The 27,707-nt window shown below is 35.5% G+C and overlaps 2 protein-coding genes across 2 annotated transcripts in view; one reads left to right on the top strand and one right to left on the bottom strand.

Moving 5' to 3' along the window:
* Positions 1-19,466, bottom strand: part of LOC143230387 (uncharacterized) — a 73,696-nt gene extending 54,230 nt beyond the window's left edge. The window contains exons 1-2 of the mRNA XM_076463889.1: positions 18,953-19,466; positions 5,249-5,319 (exon numbers count right to left, since the gene is read on the bottom strand). Coding sequence (XP_076320004.1) covers positions 5,249-5,319; positions 18,953-19,112 — 231 coding nt within the window. The 5' untranslated portion in view covers positions 19,113-19,466. The remainder of the gene's footprint in view (positions 1-5,248; positions 5,320-18,952) is intronic.
* The window catches only part of LOC143230408 (FGGY carbohydrate kinase domain-containing protein-like), a 297,176-nt gene that overhangs the window by 30,708 nt on the left and 238,761 nt on the right, over positions 1-27,707 (top strand). The gene's annotated exons all lie outside the window — the stretch shown is intronic.

The raw sequence follows: 27,707 nt of genomic DNA, 5'->3' as shown, positions 1-27,707 counted from the left end.
CATTAGATTACTCTTACCAGTCAGATCTAATTTAAGAACTGTTCCGAGTTTCGTTTGTTTCCCACCTTCATTCGCAAGCAGCTATTTTTTGAGCAACTGTATTTAACACATAACGTTACTGGGTTTTTCAACTTCAGAGATGTCAACTATTTCAAATGACTGAGCGTAATTATTGTAGACAGAGCCCTTTATTATTTGCGGCTACTTGGCCTGAACAATGTCTCTAAGCTGTTTATTATTATATTATTATTATAACTATTATTATTTATTGCTGCTATAGATTGCTCATTTATGACTGTGTTTTGTGTATTTAATAAATAAATTTAAAAATTTCTTTTGAAATACTTTTTCATATTTTGAATTCTTACTCATAAATGTCGTTATCTACATCGTTTTTGTCTTCGCTTCACCCTTTTGTTGGTGAGATGCTGATTTTGTATGTCTGGAACAATCGTTTATCCCTCCATGTGCCACAGAAAAATCGATGTGACAAACTGTACAAAACGCATGACTGTCACTGACTTGTGATGCAATGACCAGATATTTTGCACTATACTCTTTCCTAAATTTTTGATTCACAGTTTTAGTCCTTTTAGATTTTCCAGAAACAAGACAATCTGGTGAACGAGGCCTCTTTTTTCCATCTCGTGAACGATCGCATTGGTGTTTCTATGCCGCTCAGAAAACGAGAAATACCCATCTACGCGAGCGCTGATTGGCTAACAAGCACTGATGACGTAACCATGGATACCCCCACGTACCCAGTATGGAGAAGCACCACACTCAAAATATTGGTAGACGTCGGAGGTACAAATATTTTTTTTTTTTTTTTAATTTCAAGCACAAACATGATTATCGCAAGTAGCCATTTGGTCTATGTCTTTTATTTATCATCAAAATTTATTTGTATCTCACTAGAAATTTTATTTCACTCCTTTCAAGCCCTGGGGGAATAATTTATCACTTTATTGTATAGGCCTATATAATAATTTGGGAGCTGCAACAAGTCGTAATATTTGTCTGAATGAGCATATGGTCGTAATGTATACACCAAAATCGTAATGGTTGGCATCTCTGCAACTTGTAGTGTTCATTTCATGCTAGAAATAACTAAACAATGCTTCTGTACAACCATCTCGTTCTGACTAGTTTCAGTTACGTCACTTACACTGGAAAGAAAAAAAGGCACAATTGTCATATTTCTTTCACACAACGTGCCAGTCACGGGTATAGTTCCTGTAAAAGATTTTTTTAATAAACCCGGACGTCTATAGGAAAACCTCGCCTTGCCCGCTGGTGAAAACAATACGCCGGCTAACAGCTTACCTTGAATCTTAATCTAGGACAAACTGGTCATGCCAATCAGAACACTGGTTATTCTACCCCCCCCCTTTGTTTAGGAGTAAATTGTGTGGGTTGTTAGGTTGTTCAAGAACCTAGTAATATCTCATGGAAATTATTTTTAAATTCATATTCTTGTGGGCGCCCTTGTAACGTCAAGAATTGGGGTGTCATATGGGAAACACGCAACACCCGTAAAGTCACAACTCCACATATCATGACACGAAAACTATGTAATAACTTTGACAAGAAGAGCTTCTTGATTAAATTATACAATAATAGAAAGAAAACGAAAATAATTCTATAACTAAAGGAATAAACATGTCAATACTTCACGTTCATAATAAGTAATACGAACCCGGTTCACCTGCGAACACATCTGTCATATGACTGATAATACATTAAACGTAACGTCACTAGAGTGGTAGATGAACAGACAGACGTGTTTATAAAATTAAACTACATAACTCTTTTAAACTTTCTATTTTGGACAAAATATACAAATTTAAAATTTAAGAATATTTTAACATTCTACAAATATGTTGTCAGCATTTCAGAAAACCAACATTCTATTTAGTTCATTAATTCACGTAAGTTACCAACAGTTTTATGAAGAGCTAACGATATTGGTTAACTTCAGTAAACTGTAAGTTTCATTCTAATTCTTAATTTGTTGTGATATATCTACAACATCTACAATAATTCGTGTATTTAATCTATAAATAATTTTGATGGTAATGATTTAATGTTTAATAAAAACTAGATTTCCGACTACTCTGTATCCTGAATCTCCTAACCCCTCGCAATTTGCTTAACAAAAATTATGAATTTTGTTGTTGTTACTGTTTGATAGTAAGCACAAAGTTACACAAAGGGACTTCTGTACTCTTCCCACCACGTGTATCGAAACCCAGTTTCTAGCGGTATAAGTCCGCAGACATAACACTGTACCTCTGGAGGGCACGAATTTTGTATTTGAACAATAACAATTTTAATTAAGAAAAAACGATAAACGATTAGTTATCTAATTACAACAAAAGTAAGATGAAAGAATTCTGTTTATATTCCATGAGATATTTCATTATATTTACATTTTTTTGTTTCGAACTGGATGCAATGAGACGTACAAGTGTGTATTTTCATACGATGATTGGCTGCTTTATTGGGACTGCTTCCTCTACACATATTTCGTGAAATTAAGCTTTCAATATAGGTGTTACAAAATGGACTAATCATTTGATATAACAAGTGATTATGATTAATATATAACACACACGTGTATATATTAATCATATCTGGGTTATATCACAAGTTAGTTTTAAAGGGTGTGATAAATGATGACCGTTTAGAGAAAAGTCGAAAATTAATACCGTTTCTTAGACCAGCTGTACACAGAAATCGTCACTAAAACTTACCAACAGAGAAACGTTAATAAATTCTGTAAACTAAAAACTCATGAATAAACAAAAGAAAATAAGACTGATCATAAACAGACGACACACTGACTGTTTTCAGATTGGTCAGTTCTTTCAACGATGGTTACATTTCATCCTTTTTCAACTGCGGAATACCAATTATCAGGTCACCCCTTAAGTAATGTCCGATTTTAGATTCAGACAAAGAGAAACAATTGCAAACGGTATTAATGTTATTTAATCAATAATGTATGTTCCATTATTAATAATTACCTCCTACCAACAATTCACAAGCTTCTGAATGCCACTTATATAAAATTATTGGGGTTTGGAGGAAAAGAATGTAGGTAGGGTAGTTTTGACATCTTTATGTTTCCAAGCTGTTTTACATCAAGATAGTTCTGCAAACTTCGGAATAGATGATAATCAGATGGGACAAGGTCTGGAGAATAAGGAGGATGTGGAAGTTTTTCCCAGTCTAGCTCTTCAATCTTTGCAGATGTGATCCTTGTTGTATGGGGCCGTGCATTATTCTGGTGTAACACAACAACTTTACGATTGATCAAAGTAGGCCTCTTTACTTTCAATTCAACATTCAAGCGCTCTAACTGTTGACAACAAAAATCTGATGTAATCGTTACATTGAGTGGCAGAAACTCAGAGTGGATCACACCAGCAATATCCCACCAAACACTTAACAAGACATTCCTAGGGTGGAGGTCCATTTTGGGCTGTGCTTTAACCAGTTTAGCAGCACCGAGACCATTGTCTGCGGCGATTAACATTTTTATAATATATCTATTTTTCATCTCCAGTCACTAACTTGTCCAACAAAGATGAGTTACGTTCACGAGAGTGCGGAGAAGTGCAAATGTCCACTCTTGCTCTAAAGTTCGCTTCTGTCAAATCATAGGGGAACCATTTTCCAAGTTTTGTCACCTTTCCAAGCTGTTGCAGATGACGGTGAACTGTTGAATGGGTTGAATTAAGCTTCTGTTCTAGTTCTTCAACTGTTACAGCACAATTTTCATCAAGTGCAGTCAGCAGCAGGTCATCATTAAACTCAACAGTGCAACCTGAACGTGGCGCATCATTAAGCTGTAGTCACGTGATCTGAACTTCTAAAACCACCTTCTACATTTTCTTTCATTGAGAGACTTCGCACCATAAACAACTTGAATGTTCCGTGTAGTTTCTGCTGCACTATTACCTTTTTAAACTCAAAACATTATATGACGAATGTGCTCCTCAGACACATCCATCTTCATAAGGGTTTATTTGATTAATGATATGAAAAAGTGGAGTTGGGTTAGTTTCTTTTATTTGTCTGAACATTTCTATGCATGTCCTACTACATATTTTAGTCATTAGCGTTTTTTACAAAGACAGAAATAATGATGCACTTTCTGTATTCAATTTTCGGACATAATTTATGAGATGACTTGATACATTATAAAAACTTTCATATATCATCCCACAATCAGTTCAAAAATCACGTACCTCAGAAACAAACCGAAAACCACTAATTCAGTGATGCTTGGACTGCAAAATGTGAGCAATGAATGATCAGGAGTAAATGATGCGATCTGATGAGCTGTAATCTTATGAACTCGACACAAACAAAACATTTGATGGAACTTACTCCATGTCACGTCTAGACTGGCACAACAAAAGATGGTTCAACCTAGTACTCCACTTCTAGTCCAGGCTGGTATCATGGCACAACAAAAGACAGTTCAACCTAGTACTCCACTTCTAGTCCAGGCTGGTATCATGGCACGACGAAAGACAGTTCAACCTAATACTCCACTTCTAGTCCAGGATGGTATCATGGCACAACAAAAGATGGTTCAACCTAGTACTCCACTTCTAGTCCAGGATGGTATCATGGCACGACGAAAGACAGTTCAACCTAATACTTCACGTCTAGTCCAGACTGGTATCGTGGCACGACGAAAAATGGTTCAATTAAATATTGGGATTGGACTTGAATCCGAATAAAATGGCCAGTCAGAGTATGATGGAAGACAGAGGATGTGAAACCTTCTACTTGATAAATATAATGAAATCGTTAACTTTGAAAACTCTTGGAACTAATACCATTAATAAGGCTTCTTTCGTCGTGACTTTATACCATGGTCCTAAACCTATCACTCCTTACATCTACATTGCAATTACTTTATTCGTAAAATCGCCCATGATACTCTACTTGAAAAGGCTGACATTAATTTATGTCAAGTTTATTACAGTCAAAGAAGTTCTTTCATGTTCCTTGAAATGTGGTATTTCTGGACTATTTGATAATCCCAAATAGCAATTTACTTTGTAGAAAGAGAATAAACCAGAATCCCAGGACTGTTATCGTGAATGCGTGTAGAATATAAATGATTTAAGATATAGAATACTATTTATATGAAGTTGTAACAAGAATACGATAAGATTTAGGACAATATCAAATGACCAATATTAGAATTTTACACAGAAGCCATTACCTTGTGAGGATAGGCGAGGTGCCATGACACGTTTATGGATGCACCTGCAGGTAATGATGTAAAAATGTCACCTGAAAAGAAAAGAAAAAAAAACATTTTTTTATAGAACGCATTACAATACTTCAGGTTATAACACTGCCCAATAGAAACAAGTTATCGGTACCACAATTTCAGGCCAAGCAATATTGCCTGTGTAAACCACTCACAGTTCAAACCCCATTATCATGTTGCTAAATGTTAACGTAAAAACAGGAAATAACCTGACATTTAGCATTCTTCATAAAGAACGGATAATGTTATACCTTAACCAAAAGCAACGAAGGTCATATTTCACTGTCAATAATAAAGAAGGTCTGTATCACTATCTAGAACAAGGTAAGTAATTATTCTGCCACCAGGCTGTAATATTACCGCTAGTCCTCACTCTCGCTATTAAAAACTGGGAACAAGTGATAGTATATGAAGCCAAGAACTATTATGGGTATTATAAATGGTTATATTCCATTATTTTTTAACATTAGTTCATGAACAGTGTTAGCTGAAATGTTAATATATATAATATTTATTTTTATAATTATATTTAGTTACTTTTTATTGTGTGGGTTATTTTGCATTGATAGTTTAGTATATGGATTTAAGACTAACTTCATTGTATTTTAATCATATATTTTCCATTTTTACAAACTCCTAGCAATATCGATTATAAGTAGCTACATTGTTTAACAGTTTAATATTTAGTTCGGATCTATATAGATAACTTATTTCATCACAAATTATTCATAATGTAATGCATAATGACGCTTTGTAGTTCTACTCATTTAGTTAATAGTTTGTTTTTAATCTCTACTTTTTTAGTTCAGTTTAGACATGAAAAATCGTTCAAGTAAATGCATTTTAAGTTTTGTCTTTAATAACTCTGTCCAAAACCTCGTCTATTATTGGCAGTTAACCGTGTTTCTTACAGGAAAATAATTAATGATGTCCAGGAATTAAAAACTGTCTTTTTTATCAGCAAATTGGATAGGGTCCCAGCACCGGGGGCATATCCACCAGAGTAGCAAGAGAAAGACAACCATTGGATAATTTTGCCTCAAAAACTTCCATTTGAGATATAGTCTCTTATAATCTTTAAATTATCTACACTATGGCTTCCACTAGTATTCAGAATATTTAGTAGACTGAGAATTTTTGGTAAATTATTTGACTTAATTTTATATTAGAGCTTTTTGCAAGATTTAATGAAGTTTTAGTGTTGTTTAAATCTTAGCACTTCTTATTTTAAAATAATGTTTTAACTTTGAATTTATTTTCATTACGTAGCTTAATTTAGTTATAACACACCTCACAATGGTACACACACTGCACTAATAAAAGAGAGCTCCTCAAGTTTCACTTCCAGTCCAACACAATCACAACATTTTTGCCTTTGGTTCATTGTTTTATCTGTCATTGTGTTTCTGCTACTCTAAAGATAATTCGTGTGTGTATCTTTCTTTCTAAAGAATTCAGTTAAATATCAAAAAAGATAAGCAGACACACATATACTTTAACTTATAATCTTTAATTAGTAAGCCCTGGCACTCTGAAAGACATTTCTGAGATGTGACACCTGACAGAGTAGTATTTAAAAGAGGTGAAATTTTAGTGTTGTGATCAAAGAACATAGTTGTTGTAGAGGTCTGTGTTCTCTCTTAGTTAGTGAACGACCAGATTTTCAATGCTTTAGTAACGTATACTAGTCTGAACATATGTAGGACTAGTCCAGATCACTCATCTTTCTGTAGAGAAATGAGTCCAGGCTAAGGCAGAGTGGCTTGCAGAAGAGTGACTACATTAGTGAAAATTCCTCTCCTAGATCCCAAAACTTTATGATATTGTGAAGGTCCTTCACAGCCATCCTCTACTATTTTGAGCTCGAGACAGAGAATAGATGTCACTTGAAGCACTATTTTTCGTCTCTAACACTAGACAGTGTAGAAGTTGAATGACCAAGGAGTGTTGGCGTGGCTTTCCATCAACGGGAGAAAGGGACATGAAATGTCATTGGCAGACAGGCTTTACCAACATGAACTGTTTCCTCAGATATGGTAAGCATTGCCAGAGGATGCCACTTATGATTGGTTGAGTAACATGGAGCCTCTCCATGAAAGGCTGGTGAAAGTCAGAAATATGAGCTGACCCAAAACAGCGAGTCCTCGTACTTCGCCCTTATCTTTCAAGGAGTATAGGCTCTCCCTGGGATTAGAGAAAACTAACAAGATGATCATAGATCATTGATAAACCTTGGAGTTTTTAGGGCATGTAGATGAGATACAGTCATCATCACATTACTGAGCAACTCCACAGGTTGAGTCAAAGCTCAGCAAAGCGTAGGTCTTCTGGAATCAGTTTGCCTAATGATTCTCCTGTCCACTAAGGGCTGTGAGTCCATCAGGGAGAGATCCATAGGTAAGCTATACAAACTTTTGATACAGAGGCAAAGCATACTCCCGTCCTCAAGTGTGTGTGACAGAGACGTTAGTAATGGATGGAAGGTGAATTGGTTAACTCTTTACTGGAATAGATGTTATTTCACTGATCTTACCTATATTACTTTTCTGTGATGCATACTAACATAAAAGGAGTGACATTCAGCTTGTCAAATGTCCATAACTGGTGACTGTTCTCGACAATAAAGCCATACCTACCGTATACAACTCTATTTAGGAAATAGTTAGAATAAGTATTGATATGTTGATTTCGTTAATGCTGATATAAGAATATTCCAGCTTTCACACCGAAACATTCAACAGGTAATGGGTTTACTAGAAATAGATATGAGTACCAAAGAACGTTGTTCACACTTGCAGAAAAGTAATTTGTCCTACATCTTGTAAATGTTACCCCAGCAGCATTTTAGTTGTCAGGTTCAAATGTAAGTACGCATAGTGAAACTATTAGCGAAAATAAAATTCATGAAAGTTCCAATGTTTTGTTTGATTATGATAAAATATTTCTGATTATACAAATTGAATATTCTGAAAGTGTCCAGTTTTTGAATATCTGAAGCACAAAGCCAGCTATAGTGCATGGAAAAAAATATTATGCAGAAATGCCTAAGGTATAAAGTACAATCATTATACAACGTGTAGCTAATCTTCATCTTGCTTATCTTGTGGGTGAATAAAGTAGTTACCTGATCTACGTAGATTTTCTTCCATGGATCTGAACTACCATGTCAATTACTTCCCAACACGTAACGTTAAGTGTGTTGTAAGTTAATCAATGGATAAGCCTCAACCCGTTTCTTGAAGTGTTTGAGCCAGTAATATCCAGAACTATTCTTTGCACACCTTACTTGGGCTCCTTCAAGATTCTGAAGCAGTTGCAACGATGTCCATTGGTGGAAGCTGGTTGTCCTGAACAACAATGTCTATTGGTGGAAGCTGGTTGTCCTGGACAACGGTGTCCATTGGTGGTAGCTGGCTGTCCTGAACAACGATGTCCATTGGTGGTAGCTGGTTGTCCTGAACCTGTTGAGTCATCAGGTGGTGTCAATAATCTTACCTACTACGCTGCACAATACAGAACAGCATTGTAACTTGGCTAGTGTCTGCTAAGTCATTTGGCAGAACTGATTGTCCTTCTACCTTTGTTACTCAGTATGGCCAGTTTATTCTCCAGTACCCACCAGTCCATAAACAAAGCAGATGCTATGCTCCTTCCATTCTAGTCAAAGTCCAGATTGCAGCATCATCGACACTGGTTGTGACATTTACTCATGGATGTACCTGATGTCTATTCCATCCATTTACTGAAAGCAAATATTGGTTTTTGCATCTCAGTTCTATGATGTGTGGATATCTGGTTATCCCTAATTATGGCCACAATTCAACATGGTGGAGATATCTGAGTAGGTCATTCGACCTGATATGTAGCTACTACAGCTGTTGCGGATAGAATTTTCCTCTCCAGTGATACACTCAAAGTTATGATTTCATAGCAAGTCACAATAGAAACTTTGTTAAAATTAGCACGTTGTTTACAGTTTGGTGATGCTTAATGGCTTTGTTAACAAGTAATTTCTTAACAATCTTATCCATGAAGTTGTCTCCTCAGTCTGTCATATCACTCTTATAAATGATCAAAACATTAGTTTCAGTCGCCACTAAAACCTTGGATTTGGTTTAATAGATAATCCTATGCTTCACAGGATCAAATTTATAGTATAACTTGGCAAAGGCTGTGTTACAGTCCTTTATTATGTCTTATCTCTTTGATGGCATCTAGATTTGAAAAGGCTAAGAATCACATGTTGAACTAAATGCCAATCCAACCATTACAGACAGTTATCATTCTGAAATGCTTCAAGAACAAATTTGGGTCTGCTTTTGCTGTTCCTTCAAACATTGGGGGTAAAATCTGCTTTGCCTCATTCCTAATGGCTTGAGTTCTGGGCAAAGTCACTCCCTTTCAACTTCTTGGCCAATGATTGACCAGATTCTACTAATTTTGTAGATGTGAGATGTTAGATGAACTCGGGGACCCCTGACACTGCATGACTTCAGGTTTCCTCACAAGCTAAACCTACCAGCTCACTACTACAGTGGTTTATGTCTTCACCTGTGGGTGCCCACCATCTCACTTCCCAGAGACAAACCACTTCCTGGTGGAAATCGTCTGCCAGTGGCACTTCCAATCTTGAGCAGAGCTCGAGTTCTGTTACTCTGGCTTCTTGGAGACCTTGTAGGCCTACTTAAATGGTTTATTGAGTTCGCCAGCTGTTATTTCACCTTGACGACTCTCAGTTATCATTGTTTCGCTTGTGTCAAGATGGTTCTCAGAGGTCATGGTTTGATTTACCAACTTGGGTTCACAAGATGCTAGATGATCAATCTGAGCCTGCAGATGTAGGCAGGCTGATGTCATAAACCTTTGTAACATTGTTAGTATGCCCAGGAGACGATTTCTTACGTACTCTATACCTTTGTCATGCAACTAGCTTTCTCTGTTGGCAAATTTTCCCTAGAAATAAGTCATTCTTAAGTTAATATTTCTTTAAATTCGCTTAAACTCAAGATGCCAAGTAACGACTAACACACATATTAGTAAAAACAGAAACTCTGCGATAAATCCTGTCATCATGGCGCCAAAAACTTCTCTTTCGTACTTGTTCATCGTTTTCTCCGGAAAAATGTATCATACAGAGTGTCCCAGAAGTCTGGAACCATAGGAACAATTAGCATTATATTCTTGAAAGTAAACAAACATTTTTAATGTCACTTGTATATATTTCAGGAAAGAAAATAGCCTGATAGTATAATATACCAATGAAATTAAGAAAAATTGTGTGTTTATCTCTATAGCTCCAGGATTCTGGGACACTTCCACTCTATAATGATAATAAATATTGTAAAGTATATGACCTCAACTAAATGGTTGAGTTTAAGTTAAGAAAATAAACAATATGGATAGGATGTTAGAGCTGTTGTGAACCCAATGTTTGGTATCAACAGGAACTATAGGATTGACCCATGATTAGGAGCATTACCACGTTACTGGTTGTAGATGTCATCTACTTGGTCACTGAAGGTCACTGTTGTCCTTAACCTATTCTACACGGTGTGCTATGTTGCTAGAAAGGAACAAAGATAACTAGAACGAAACAAGTTCCACGGTTTCTGGACCAAATGTTTTACCATAAAATTGTCCATTTTCTTGAATCTTCTATGAATAACAAGTTATGAGCTACCTAAAGCTGCCTATTAGACCTTGTGGTTTGGGTGCTCGACTCGTAATCTGAGGGTCGTGGGTTCGAATCCCCCAACATGCTCGCCCTTTCAGCCGTGCAGGTGTTACAGTGTAACAGCCAATCCCACTATTTGCTGGTAAAAGAGTAGCACAAGATTTGGCGGTGGGTGGTAATGACTAGCTGCCTTTCCTCTAGTATTAAACTGCTAAATTAGAGAAAGTTAACGCAGATAGCTTTCGTGTGTAGCTTTGCATAAAATAAAAAAACATAAAACAATAGACCTTGTTAAATTTAAACGCGATCTAACATTGGTAAACAAATAGGTCGTCTAAAACTTTAATCTGACCATGACAGAGCTACAGAAACGGGACAGCTGTGGTAATTTAAACTCGCCTATATCGGGTCAATTTAAAATTTCACAACAATCGTTCTGCGTGAACAGTTGAAAACAAGTCTGAAACTGTTATGTCTCAGAAATTAGCTTCGTTCTATGCTGTGCCACTGTTTTCTGTATGCCTTTCGGGTGAGTGTGAAACAAAGATGTTTGTTTTCAGTTCATTAAATAAAGGAACAACTTACAGAAAAACAATGTCTTATTTTTTATTAAATAAAGTTAGGTTAGACTTAATTTAAAATAACATTTACTAAAATATTTTAGATTATAAGTGTTCAGTTTAAATTTGAATAGATCTGTGAGAATCTAGGCTGCTGTATTAGATGAGCGTGATGGCGCTGGACTATTTATCTGAGGGTCCAAGATTCGTGTCATGTTTCTTTTAAAAAATAAATTAAAAACGCAAGTAGCCCAAAAGTTGAAGGAGGATGCTACTAACTAGCTACCTTTCATCTTGTCTGTCACTTTAAAATTAGAGCTAGCGCTGATAGCCCTCCTGTAGTTTTGCGCAAACGTTCGAAAGAAAAAAAACAAACAAAAAACACCATAAATGTTTATACTTTACTTGTCAATGTTAACGAGGGTACAGATTATTCCTGCTCGTGTAACCGTTTTTTAAATAAAAAATCTTTTTTTCACTTTGTCTACTTTTATTTTCAAAAAAATAATTCGAATAATAATAGAATCTGTAAGAGTAATTCAAATAAAGAGTGGTTAACCTGCTTGAACTGAGAATTCATAGGTCCATTGTCGCAAAGTCGCGCTCAGTAATTTTAGCATGTTCTTTGATTTATTTTACTTCATTATTTTGAGCAAAGCTATGAAAAGGTCGTCTGCGCATGACAGTCCTTTCTTCTAACTTGTATCTCAAAACAGCTGGCATGTGTATTACACACCTTTTATTAAAATAAAGCAGAGAACAACGTTTCGACCTTCTTTGGACATCTTCAGCCGTCTTGAAATACACTTTTACTTCAAATGGAATTCTCGTCATCACGAACTTCATCTGACCTGTTCGACTAGAGAGAAGGTAGCTGTGATCAACACCACCTACCGTCGACTATTGTACAACTCATACCTGCTCAAATAGTGAGTGGAACTTGACCAGCACTCATAACATAACAACGACCGCAAAGCGAATCACATATTTTTGTAGCCACTAGCCGCTAAGATTCAGGCGAATACCAGCCCACCACCCCTTTGTTTATTAATGATACGTAACAAGTACTTTGATAAGTAAACTTCATTTTATATGTGAATAATAGAAACTAAGTATGATAAATATTGTAGATTGATTTTCAAGTTGTTAGGACGACAACGTCTGGGATATTCTTTAATCATCAGAATAGCCTACGTCAATACAGTCATTTCAAGAGAAGTAACATTTCTGTAAAACCATATTCGATATTAACATATACGTATTAATCTCCAAAATGACGTCAGCTCAAGACAATGACTTTGCCAAGAATATACTAATGTTACGTTTCTTTCTTTCGATTCGTAATTTAAGGGTCGCGGGTTCGAATCCCAATCACACCAAATATGCTCGCCCTTTAGCCGTAGGAGCGTTATAATGTGAAGATCAGTCACATATTCGTTGGTAAAAGAGTAGCCCAAGAGTTGGCGGTGGGTGGTGATGACTAGCTGCCTTCCCTCTCGTCTTACACTGCTATTTTAGGGACGACTAGCGCAGATAGACCTCGAGTAGCTTTGCGCGAAATTTAGAAAAACAAAACAAAAACAAAAACCTTTTGAAACGCCGTATGACCTAAAATTTAAAATATTCGCAGCCCGTTGTCACAAAAACACGTTCCGCACTTTGAAGCCCTGGATGCACAAAAAGAATGATAATCAAAATCCATTATAAATCAGTCCGACAAAAGCATCCAAGAAGTTGGCGATAGGTGTTGTGGTACAGTAGCGCCCTCTGCCAGTTAAAAATTATTAACGGCTGTGCACAGTTACTCTTATTTAGTTTTAAGCGAAATTTAAATAAAAAATAAGTTCAAAAGAATAAAAATTTTGGTAATAATAAAAAAAACACGATGGTCGCCAGAAGTGTGTGTGGTGTGGATATATCTATACTGTATTTACTGGCGTGTGGTGTGGATATATCTATACCGTATTTACTGGCGTGTGGTGTGGATATATCTATACCGTATTTACTGTTTATATTTAACACGACCCAGAAAACTTAGGATTAAAACTTTAGAAAAATGATAAATGTTTTACCACTCTTCTTAAGAGAGGAAACTATATCCTGATACACGGGATAAGGAGAGACTATATTCTGATAGACGGGGTTAGGAGAGGCTATATTCTGATAAACAGGTTAATGGGAGACTATATCTTGATACACGGGAGAAGGAGAGACGATATTCTGATAAACGGGATAAGGATAGACTATATTCTGACAAAGAATAAGGGGAGACTATATCCTGATATACGAGATAAGGGGAGGTTATATTCTTATAAACGGGATAAGGGGAGACTATACTCTGATACACGGGATAAGGGGAGACTGTATCCTGATACACGGGAGAAGGAGAGATTATATTCTAATAAACGGGATATGGGGAGACTGTATCCTGATACACGGGAGAAGGAGAGATTATATTCTGATAAACGGGATAAGGGGAGACTATATCCTGATACTCGAGATAAGGGGAAACTATAAAGAATAAGGGGAGACTATACTCTGATACACGGGATAAGGGGAGACTATATCCTGATATGCAGGATATTCAAAACAATTGCAACTGATTGTTACTTATCATTTTGCTAAGAAACAAATTTCCCCAAAACAAAATGTGAACGCTCTCCATAAAACTGCATCACCTTCCCACAGAAATCACCTGACCGTAAAGTACACAAAGATAGGGTTAAAAAACACGGTTGGCTTGTTTTGTTCAAAGCCACTCAACAATTATCTGTGTTAACCGTCCCTAATTTTATCGGGAGAGCGTGGAGGTATGTATGGAAAGCAAAACTTCATGTTGGATACCTTCAGTCAGCCAAAACAAAAGGTCTAAAAATATAAATGTTATAATACTGTTTAAAACTGAACTTCGTTTCAGCATAAAATCTGTGGGGTTTAATTTATTAGCATATAAAGAAATCCGAATGTCTTCTCAGGACTTCTAGAAATACAACTTTATCTACTGATAGTCTGAGAGGCTCCATAATGATTAGCGACATTCGTTTGTTTTGAATTTCGTGTATAGCTACACAAAGGCTATCTGCGCGTCACTAGTTTATCAGTGTAAGACCTGGAGGGAAAGGGCAACTAGTCGTCACCACCCACAGCTAAATCTAAGATACTTTTTTATCAACGTATAATGGAATTGACCATCACATTATAAGTCCCCTACTGCTGAAAAGGCCTGTATGTTAGGTGTGACAGGGATTCGAAACAACGACCCTCAGATTACGAGCCGAGCGCCATGCTGGGCCTAGTGGTATTAGTGACTGGAACTTATTTGTGTGATAATATTGAATTATGTAGGGTACTTGGTTTATGTGATAATATTGAATTGTGTAGGGTACTTGGTTGTGCGATAATATTGAATTATGTAGGGTACTTGGTTTGTGTGATAACATTGAATTATGTAGGGTATTTGGTTTGTGTGATAATACTGAATTGGGTAGGGTACTTGGTTTGTGCGATAATTATTGAATTATGTTGGGTACTTGGTTTGTGCGATAATATTGAATTATGTAGGGTACTTGGTTTGTGTGATGGCGTCTGACTTTTTATTGTAAACAATTCTGCTGAAATAAAGTTACTATTCAAACATATATAATCAAATCCCTTGAACACTATTGAACACTGTTATTGAACACTATTATTGTGTCATATACGTGACGCTTGTTGAATTTCATGTTAAACTACAAAAGGACTTTTGCGATAAACGTTTCTAACTTTAAAGATAAACTAGAGGGAAGGCAGCAAGTCAACACCACCCACCGCCATCTCTTGGGTTACTCTTTTCAGACAAAATAGTCAGATATGATCGCCACTTGTGTAAGGCACCCACGGCTCAAAACTCCGAGTCCGAAATTTGTGTGTTAACAGAATATCAGATCCAAAGTCTAACACGTACACCACTGGACACCATCATTCGCAGCAGATGCGTATTAAGACTCTATGGCTGAGTTATTAAACATTTACAGTTTTTATGTAGATAAACTCATCATGAAATGTCTACAGTTTTAAGTTTTCCACTTTGAATTCTCGTGAACCTGTTTTAACTTCGTCACTCACTAAACACGTTTCTAGAAGTAAAATTATGAATTTATTCAACATCGACCCACATTCTAGTCCCTCACTGAGCGTGACAACAATGTCTTTATATTAATTTACAACACTACAAGGGGACAATACACGAATCTGACTATTGAACTACACGTTAAATGTGAATTATTTTCTGTTTTTGGTAAGAATCATTCAAACACGTCCAATAATAACTAAAGGCCTAGAAATGCATATAACGTTAAATGGGAGAATTTCGGGGAATCTTAACAAAGGCTCAATTTCAGTAATCATCATGCATGTTGGTATATAGTGATGTATGTGTTTTCCTTACAGCAAAGCTACATCGGGCTATCTGCTGAGCCCATCATGCATGTTGGTATATGGTAATGTATGTGTTTTCCTTATAGCAAAGCAACATCGGGCTATCTGCTGAGCCCACCGAAGGGAATCGAACACCTGACTTATGCGTTGCAAATCTAAGAATAAGAACTAGTGTTACTATGCATGCTTGTTCTTCCTGTGTTATAGCCACACATTGTTTTGAAATTATGACTTCCTGTGTTGTATCCACTTATGACTTCCTGTTATATCCACACATTGTTTTGAAATTATGACTTCCTGTGTTATATCCATATATTGTTTTGAAATTACGACTTCCTGTGTTATATCCACTTACTGCTTTGAAATTATGGCTTCCTGTTATATCCACACATTGCTTTGAAATTATGACTTCTTGTGTTGTATCCACTTATGGCTTCCTGTTATATCCACACATTGTTTTGAAATTATAACTTCCTGTGTTATATCCACTTATGGCTTCCTGTTATATCCACACGTTGTTTTGAAATTATGACTTCCTGTGTTATATCCACTTACTGCTTTGAAATTATGGTTTCCTGTTATATCCACACATTGTTTTGAATTTATAACTTTCTGTGTTGTATCCACTTATTGCTTCCTGTTATATCCACACACTGTTTTGAAATTATGACTTCCTGTGTTATATCCACATATTATTATTAAAATTATGTCTTCCACTGTAATATCCACGTATCGTTTTCTGGAATTTATGGCTTCCAATGTTATATCCGCATATTGTACTAAAATTACAATCAGCACATTATTCGACTTATATATAATACTACGACATAATTTCCCGTCACATACTGAACGATATTCAGTAGTGCGTGTTCTCATAAACACAGATTTATTTTTTGACAACTATTTTAAACAAACTTTTATTAAGTTAATTTCAACACGATCAATGCCAGTAAAACAGTATGATCACCCACAAGCGATTGCAAGTTTCAACACGGGTGATGATCAGAGAACAAATAAAATATTTACATGACGAACACTCAGCAGTAAATTGTTCAAAACCTGGACTGTTTCGAATATTTTTAGTTTTGTTTTTTTACACGATGGATATCTGTGCTATGAAAGGAAAGGTTCCAAATATTTTGTTTCAATAGGTTTTGATACATGTTTCACGTGTCGTTACACAGCGTTTATATACTACAATCGAGAGTTAGAAAAAAAATTATATTCACTCAAGAAATCCTACCATATTGGTAGATAGTGTAATTTAAGGAATTTTAATATCGAATCAACTTAGAACGTTACATAAATAATTGGAAGCAGTAGTAGAACTATTGTAACATACGAAAGTGGACAACACCAGAAACAAGTTACTGTGAACATGGACAAGACGTTAAATAGCGTTAAGGACAAGAAAGTTGGGATTCGACAAAACAAAGACCGGCTGTTTGGTTTTGTGTGTGTGTCTGTGGAAACTCGAACGTTATTCGCGGATAAAACGTTATGTTTGTTTGCTTTTGAATTTCGCGCAAAGCGACACGAAGGCTATTTGCCTAATTTTGCAGTGTAAGACTAGAGGGAAGACCACTAGCCATCACCACCCACCGCCAACATTTGGGCTACTCTTTTACTAACGACTAGTAGAATTGACCGTCGAATTATAACGCCCCCCAAGGCTGAAATGGCAAGCGTGTTTGGTGTGACGGGGATTCGGACCCGCAACCCTCATATTACGAGTCGAGTGTCTTAACCACCAGGCTATGCCAGGGCCTAAAGAGAGTAAGCAAAATCTTTATAAAACATGGTGGTGAATTTGGAGATGTTCTGCTGCTACAGTAGGGGGGAGTATTGAAATCATTGATGGTATTATGGATACATAGTACCCTTATTCGTCACAAAGTACCCAATAAACGAGGTCATACTGGTTCCAGTAGGATAAAAAAAAACATAACATATTATCCTGCTAGATCAATATTGTAGTCAGAAAAAAACAGTTATAAAGAGGCCTGCCCATTGTTCTGATATTAATCAATTTGTACATTTGCGACCCCATTTCCAAAATAATGAACTAAACTCTGACAACTCCAATTTATTTAAAGAAAAACAAAGTAAAAGGGAAGTAAGAAAATACTAGTTGACCATCGCTACAATCAGTAGAATCAGTGCCTGAAAGGTGTTGACAAGTCGTTGAGACTAGATGTTCTGTTAAAGTTTCAATAAACTTCCTATGCCTAATAGTGGTTTTCGGCAATAGTTGACCTAAGGAGAATTTATCATTGTGCTTGGATTATGTAACCCAGTAGATGCAATTAAGGGTGGAGTCTCTTTGTTTATTTGTTGGTAGTTAAGGGCAAAGCTTCGCAATTGGATATCTGTTCTGTGCCCACCAGGAGTATCAAACCCAGTTGCGAGCTGCAGACTTGTTGTTGTCACGCTGGCGAGCGTGAAGTCTAATAAAAAAAACCTTGTTTCTTTCTTAGGTATTGTATAATGATACAATTTTAACGTCGCACAATCTGTATTTTCTTTAATAATTTAAAGTTTGGTGCGTTAGGGTTTTTACTGCTACTGCAGGTTTGATGTGTTTTTTTTTCTCTAAACCCAATGAAGTTAGAAAAAGCTATACAATTTTGATAAAAGCCGGTCTTTTTCAACTTATCGAAATACTGTTGGTTTCACTATACATAAGCCGTACTACAAATCATAACCCGAGGAAAGTCCAATGAGAACTAATATTACCTGATCACATCCTACTTCCGTATATAAAAACCGTTCAAATCCGAAACTTTTCATTATTAATTTCTCGTTTTATTTTCTAAGCCTTGTCAATGTTCACTTTTGGCGTTTGTTTTTATAGGCCTAAACGTATTTTCAGTTGAATATTAAAATTTTGACATAAACGACCGGAAAAGAAACAAAAACAACACGAAATGATTAATTATTTATCTTTCAAAAATTCTTTTTTTTTAGGGTGGCCCTCCATACAATACTTAAAATATTCCTTACCTTTAGGCATGCCACAAGGAGACTTTGTTCTCCCATTATCCAAGAAATCTAAATCGTACTTTCTAGCAGGAGGAAACGTTAAGGCCACGTGTGCGAAGACTATATGTAATTCACCCAAAATCAGAGAAATCCACACTGCAACTTCCACTTTCCACCGCATTTCCACTCACTTAGTGAAACAAATATTATTATCTAAGTAAAATATTTCAAAGGCCTTTTAGAAACACGTTTTGTTATAAAATAACTGTTTAAAACATTTAAATGAATAATTTCTTTCAGCTTCACTTTTACTTAGCTTCCTAACATTGCTCGAGCTCTCTTGAACATGTTATTATGACGTTAAATAGGCCACGACAGAAAAGCCAAACACCTCGTAGTGCGTTTACATACTGAGGGCTGTTATAAGGCCACTGCTGCAGGGCTAAACTACTGGTGTTTGTTGTATCAAAAGTAAAAAGAAGCGCAGCGACTCTGACACGTCTTATTATCATTGAGCCCTTATTTTAAAAACGATTTTTAATTCAGATATTTCGCTAAAAATATTTTAAATAATTAAAATACAAAAGGCTATAGTAACCGACTGAAACACTACAACTAATATTACGGTTTATTTCTGGACATCTTTTCCTCATCAAAACGTGAACGTCAGATGATTCATAGGCCTAATCTACTCTTTGATTCGCTATTTCAGACTAGTTCCGCCGAGTTTACAGCTCATCAGTGCTGCTTGGAAGAAGGAAGCAGATAAACTAGGTCTGGCATAATAATGGCCTAAAATAAATGTTATGATTCGAGGAAAATATTATTAAAGCCATAACTTATGAGGTGAAAATATACTATAAAAATATCTTGAGAGCTTGAAACAAAAAAGCCAATCAGGTGGAGATTTTTAGGTTATTTTGAAGGATTTCATTGGATAAGCTGACATAATTTTGTTGGCAAATTTTGAAAACTCTGTTTTCCACCGGAATTGTCCATTCTTTTGGTAAACTTCTAGAGAACAGTGCTAAAACTTCCTCACCTGGGAGTAGTATTACAATTCCTGACAGTATTACACAACTTCACGTAAGTCGAATTTCTCGTCTTGTTTAGAAGCTAGGTGATGAATAATGTGTGGTAGTGTTTCTATAATGCAGTTTTTGTTATTAATCTCAAACGGAGTTCGACTCAGGAAAGTGCTCTTAATATTGTACCAACTGAAATTACGACATTAATACAGAAATATTTATACATATTTTTTATCCGTGTGTTTTGGAAGATTGTTTGTTTGTTTTTGAATTTCGCGCAAAGCTACACGAGGGCTGTCTGCACTAGCCGTCCTTAATTTAGCAAGGTAAAACTAGAGAAAACGCAGCTAGTCATCACCATCCATCGCCAACTCTTAGGTCACTCTTTTACCAACGAATAGTTGGATTGACCGTCACATTATAATGCCCCCATGGCTGAAAGGGCGAACATGTTTCGTGCGACTGGGATTCGAGCCCGCAACCCTAAGATTACGAATCGAGCGCCTCAACCACCAGGCCATGCCGGGCCTTTTGGAAGACCTTATGCTGAAGGATTAAAGTTTCATACGATAATAAATATAATAAAACGTTGAAAAGTAATGGAATTGAAATTTGTGCACAGTTCAAACCTTATCAAGTGGATCCCATTTTTAAAGTGATAAAACCGACATAATTACAGCTTTCCACAGTCATATTCTTTGGCGAAACTGTATTTACTTTGGTACCCAAATCCAATCCTAATTTCACTCGCCCATCCAAAGTGTTTTTAAAGCAATGTGTTTCTTTGTTTGTTTTGAATTTCGCGCAAAGCCACACGAGGGCTACCTGCGCTAGTCGTCCCTAATTTAGCAGTGTAAGACTATATGGTAGGCAGCTAGTCATCACCACCCATCGCTAACTCTTGGGCTACTCTTTTACCAACGAATAGTGGGATTGATCGTCACAATATAACGCCCACATGGCTGAAAGGGCAAGCATGTTTCGAATCGGTTGTTCTTCCTCTTCATACAATTGATTTTTTGGGGGGGTTAAAAATGTCGTCTCTTCAGTAATTAACGTAAACGGCCTATAAGGCATGCCAAGGTCAGAATAATCCATTAAAAAAAATAAACGCGATAAATTATTCTATTTATAAACTAGGGTATAATTATGAGAAACCCTGTAACTGAAACCAGTTAAGTTGTTGCCGGGAAACATATCACTTCAGCCACTGATAAGGTTTATTTATTATTCGTAGATATGGGCATTTTATGTTCATCATATCTTTTGATTATGTGGTACAAACGTGTATTTTTATACAATACGTTTTGTTATGCACAGGGGTGCCCCAATGGATCAACGGTAAATGCACGGGCTTACAATGCTATAATCCTTGATTTGAATCCCCCAGTGGGCAAAGCACAGACAGCCTGTTTAAAAGTTTTCCGCTAAAAAAAATTATGCACCGGAATTCGACTGGTGTAGCATAGCACGAGTTAACATACTGAGAATTGTTGTGCAGTATTCCTTTTTTTTTTTTTTTTTTTTTAGCTTTGGAATTTTCAACAGCAGTTCGTCCTGAAAACGACCTACTTTCTATAAGATCTTGCACGGAAGTTCTCGGGATAAAACGAATGATAATTTAAAAGAACCGGTAAAGCGACTTCACTTCTCGAGCTCAGCATTACAAACGTCACGTGGACTAATAATCTACCTGTAGGTTGTTAAATCAGACAAAATAAACAGTCATAATAAAGTCAGTTAATTACAGCTTACATGAATAGCTTTAGTGAAGTGTAAGCAGATCAAACTGACTGTACAATCATAATCAATTCACAACAACTTAAAAGCACGCCGAACTGGAGCGAAATGTAGCGGTTAAAGTTTTCATACTATAAATCTGACATTTCATGGTTTGAGACCCGCTACCTCAAAAATACGATCCTAACTTCGGAGTCGTGAGTGCACTATAAAAGTAACGTTCAAATCTTAATATTCAACAGTTGGCGGTGGGTGTTGTAGACATAATTATTTCCCTCTGGTCAATCACTTCAAAATTAGGGACGTTTTGATCGCCATCAAGTAGTTTCGTGCCAAGTCCTTAAACACATCACGCCACACTGTTAGGACAGAGGTACTAATTGAGTCACAACCTCCTAAGACAGAGGTACTAATTGAGTCACAACCTCCTGTTCTTGACAGGAATATATTAGTAAGACTGGTGGTAAAACTACATATTAAAATTAGCTAGTTGTTTCTCTCCCATTACACATTTAAAACTGTTCTACTTTATCGGGGGTTATTTTTATTGTTTTGAATCTTCGAAAACACTGTTTTTTGTTAGTACTGTGAAACCAACCAGGCACGCTTGTAACTAAAATGTATGGGTTTTATTGTTATAGTTGGCATAGTCTCTAAAGTTATATAGTTGGAGTGTCATAATGAGTTTCTTATTGTTGTTGTTTGTTTTGCTATAGTACTTTGTTAGCGTTAGAGAGAGCAAAGGTTCATACAAATATATTTAAGACGATGGTTCAAGACAGGAACTGTTATTTGTGGGTTCCCAAAGTAAAGCATGCTATTTATTTGTGTATTGTGCGTTTCATTAATAATATTGGTTGTACTAGTTTGTACATCAAATGTAATTGCTTTTTACTTTAATTTCTTTTGCTTTAATACTTTACTATAAAGATTGTTATGTGCTGTTACCTTAGAATGTGCATTTAAAAATAATTTGAATAATCTAAGCTCGCTGAACTTCACAACTTCGTGAAACATTAAGTTTCTGACCGAAAACATCGTTAAGTGATGGTGTATGTGTGTTTTCATATAGCAAAGCCACATCGGGCTATCTGCTGAGTACACCGAGAGGAATCGAACCCCTGATGTTTAGCGTTATAAATCCGTAGACTTACCACTGTACAAGCGGGGGACAACAATGATGGTACTCAACTGGTGAAACTGTGCACTCCAGTCTTTATAAAGTAGGAATGTAGGAAAAGTTTGCAACCAATGACAATCATGTTCCACTATTCGACCTGACAGGAGTAACCAGTGAGTTGGCGATGGGTGGTGTTGAACAACTGCCTTCTTTCTAGTCTATTCCTTCAGATTTATGGATTGCTAGAGCAGATATCCCCTGTGTAGCCTTGGCTGAAATTCAACAAATTGTTTGTTTTTTTCAGAACAAAGCTACATTGGGCTATCTACTGTGTCCACCGCGAGGGATCTAAACCTGGACTTTAAAGTTGTTAGCTCGTAAACTTATCACTGACCCATGGGGACTCAACAAATAGACAAACAACAGAAGATTACTTACCGTAACAAAAAATCACATAGTGATTCAGAAAAAGTCTCAGTTATGTACTGTTTCTTTGATTAATTATGACTGTTACGTGAAAGTGTTAGAATCCGTGTCATGTTTACTTATGCCTGACATCTGATATATTAAAAAATGTTAAAACTGTTCTAGCATCCACAGTTAAACATCATACACTGGCGTTGGAAGGATCTACCTTTGTAACACTGTACCAATTACTAATTACGATTTTAATTCACTGAAAATAATACCTTATCTCAGTGTTCGTCCTTAACCCAAATATCAGCGGACATACGAAACGTTGAGAGACTTGTTTACTCGATTTCATTAAACACAAAAGTGCAAGACATAAAGTTTTGGAACAATTGATATGGAACATAAAAGTATGAATCTTCGTATTCAATTTAACGGCATATATATGTGTATTTATAATAATAATAATTTTACAGCAAAAACAAGACACATTAAAATCAAACAAAATACGCTGCATTTAAAAAAAATACTAGGGTACAAGCTACAACGTGGGATTATATATATATATATATAGTTGGTTAAAACAGGGGGTAAAACTATTATAGTTACACGGTGGCGCTGGTATATTTTTTAGAATCAACTCGAAATGATCTTTATACGTAATTAGTCCTAAAGGTGAGAAATAAAGAACACAGAAAACACTTTAATACGAATCTTTTGATTTCTTTCGAAAAACAATGGACCTAGAGAGCAGAATTAAAGATTTTGTTTCTCTTATAAAATATATACACACATTTTAATTTGTTTAAAGTTTAGTAAACTTTGTTACTATTAACTTTGAAATCACGTACGTGCGTGTTGACTATTTTTGTAGCCATGTTTACATTAGGAACAAATGTCAGAAAAAAGCCCCGAAGTTTATTTCTTTTTTATTCGTACTTTAAAAATCAAGTAATGAAATACATATGGATTTTTAAAATGTGAATTAACTGTGGCGACAATTATCTTTCACAATTGTTGAGACAATGTCGTCGATTATTTTTTACAGTTGTTATAACAGTGACAATGATTATTTTTTACAGTTGTTATAACTGTGACAATGATTATTTTTTACAGTTATAACTGTGGTAATGATTATTTTTTACAGTTGTTATAACTGTGACAATGATTATTTTTTACAGTTGTTATAACTGTGACAATGACTATTTTTTACAGTTATAACTGTGACAATGATTATTTTTTACAGTTGTTATGACTGTGGCAATGATTATTTTTTACAGTTGTTATGACTGTGGCAATGATTATTTTTTACAGTTCTTATAACTGTGGCAATGATTATTTTTTACAGTTGTTATAACTGTGACAATGATTATTTTTTACAGTTGTTATGACTGTGGCAATGATTATTTTTTACAGTTGTTATAACTGTGGCAATGATTATTTTTTACATTTATAGAACTATGACGACCATTATTGTTTACAGTTATTGTGACTTTACTATCTGAGGTTCCCTTTGAACAGGTGAAATCATTTGACATCAATACGTTTGTTTTATTGCTATGCACATCGCTACGTAATGGACTGTGTTGTGCCGACATGGATATCAAACCCCAGTTCTTAGCATTATAAGACTTCATACTTACCTCTGAGCCCTTGAGGGACCAGAAAGTAATAAGAAAAAACACTAAGAAATACTATTCGTTAACCAGTAAATTACAATTTAATCTTGTCCTTGTCAGGTGAAGAACATTTTTATCAGCAAGCAAACAGGAAAAAAATGTCTCTTAATCTTAAACAATTAGATTATCGTATTTTTACAAGTACTTTCATTAATTAATTAGCATAAGATTTTAGAATTGTTCTGTGACGGTCATGAAATTTCGTTTACTGGGTCAGAGTTTGATTATCGTATGATCTTATGTGTAACCTTTCCAAAATAACGTGTAACAAGCAAATGCCCCTAACAATATGAATGAGTTCGTATTCAGATGTCAATAAAAATTATACCAAAACTCGAATATACAACTTCCGGAAGTATTATTTGCTGTGTCAACGATTTTTTTTTTCTTCAGTATAAAGTTATATCTTCATTTTTCTTCTACGGATATCTTTATCTTTTATCTGAAACTTATAAATCCCAGAAAGACTAAAATACACTATAATAAAGTTTATATTTATTTAATTATAAAATTTGAAATTAGATATACGTATTTATAATTATTGAGCCTCTTTTAATTTAAATTATTATAAGTACGCTTTATATGCAATCCTATTTTCGTATGTATCCCATGATTATTCGATAATACATTAATGCAAACTATAATTACTTACACGGAATCTGACTTGAAGGATAAAGAAAGTTTAACTGAAAATATGTTTTGTATATTCTAAAATGAAGACAATATAGAATTCTGTAAATATACTAATAAACAGTTAAGCATACTTAAAATAACTATGTTGAATCGTAAAAATGCTAAACACATAAACCTATTTGAAATAACTATGTTAAGCCTAAAAGACGCTAAACATTTAAATGTATTTGAAACAACTATGTTAGGGCTAACAAGACTGATTAAGCGAAACTTCTTAATAGTTAACTACATTCAACTACTCAGTTTTTATTTCAGGCTTCAGGTTTTCCTCAGTTGAAGTATCGCTAGTTCAATGACTGATATTATCTGTGATAAATATCATTCCAACGTCTTTTAACGTTTGAACATTTTTATCGTTAAATTTATGCTATAATGTTATTTCGATGAGAGTGGTGAAATACAAAGATTTGAAAATCGTTTACTGTTCACTTAAAAACAACCATGAATGTTTGATTCATACATTTCTGGAACCCAGTATTTACCTATTCATCGCTCTTTTTCCACAAAAACACTGAATATTTCCACTCCCACTCAATTTTCCGTTAGCTTTCCTGAAGTGCGTGTGACCTGATTTGGATTTTAACGTATTCTTTAAGCACTAGAATGGTCAATAAAAAAGGGTAAAACAAAATAGAGGGCTATCCTTGTCCTCTGTCTTCCTTGGCAGAATTTCTTAATGAAAGAGATTTTAAGCAAATACTTTTCTGCAGTAATATGCGAATAAAAATTAAAACAAAACCATACCGAAGAAGTACAGAAAACACTGCATGATACTCTCCCAGAGTGGATAACTCAGAAATGTTTATTCTTTATACCAACTGTTCAAAGACATTTAGAAAGATACGTGATGAATTTTCTGAATCTAGGAAACCGAAAGTGGGACATTTATTTGTTTTCTTTTATTGTTGTTTTTCTAACCCTACTCCTTGGTACGTCCTAGTAATCACAGAGCATTTACATAATAGCTATGAGTACAGTTTTATTGTTTCTAGTTACTTTACCTACTTTTTATGGGTCACGTTTATCAACCAAAATCACATTTTGATGATAGGTTTACTTTTGCTTGCTGTCATTTTCAAATAACTGTTTTTGTTGGTTGTATGTTTATTGTTAAGCGTTATTCATTTGGCAACTAGAGAATTAGAAACTAGATTCGCGGGTTCGAATACCTGTCACACCAAACATACTCGCCCTTTCAGCCTTGATAATGTTATAATGTAACAGCTAATCCCATTCTTCGTTGGTAAAAGAGTAGTCCAAGGGTTGGCGATGGGTGGTGATGACCAGCTGCCTTCCCTCTTGTCTTACACTGCTAATCTAGGGACGGCTATGGCGGATTGTCCCTGTGTAACTTCGCGCGAAATTCAAACAAGCCAAACCTTTAAAACTTATTATATGTGTCAGAAAAAGCCGAGATATTTAAAAAACACCTAGAAAACACGTTCAAGACACATCATGAACCAGACATGAACAGATACTTTTATAATACAGTTACCAACTTTATTGATCAAAACAGAAGCATTTTTACACCTAAATTTCCAGTCAACACTATTACACACCAAGGAAAAACAAAAGACTGGAGCACTCATCAACTGATAAAACATATCACTGTAACAGAAGTTGTAACTGCTATTAACAACACAAAAAACAAAGCCCCTGGAGAAGATGGTATTCAAGCTATCCTCCTAAAACAAGGCACTCAGAGATTATATGAACACCTAACAGCGTTATTTAATCTCTCACTATCAGCAGGATATATCCCCGTTTCTTGGAAGGAAGCAATAATATTAATGTTCCAGAAAGAAGGAAAGCCAGCGAATAAACCAAACAACTACCGCCCGATTAGCTTAACCAGTTGCATTGGCAAATTATTAGAGAGGATAATTAGTAATTGTCTGTCAGTTTACTTAGAAGAAAATTCAAAATTACCAAAAATTCAAAACGGATTTCGAAAAAAACGCGAAACCACAGACCACCTGATTCGACTTACAGAATCAATTACCGACAGCTTCAACAAAAAAGAATGAACTGTAGCTTGCTTTCTCGACATTGAGAAAGCTTTTGACACAGTGTGGCATAATGGATTACGTCATAGATTACTTGAA

Source organism: Tachypleus tridentatus, chromosome 1, assembly GCF_004210375.1.
Source record: "Tachypleus tridentatus isolate NWPU-2018 chromosome 1, ASM421037v1, whole genome shotgun sequence".
NCBI classification, from domain to species: Eukaryota; Metazoa; Arthropoda; class Merostomata; order Xiphosura; family Limulidae; genus Tachypleus; species Tachypleus tridentatus.
This window is presented reverse-complemented; position numbering and strand designations above follow the sequence as displayed.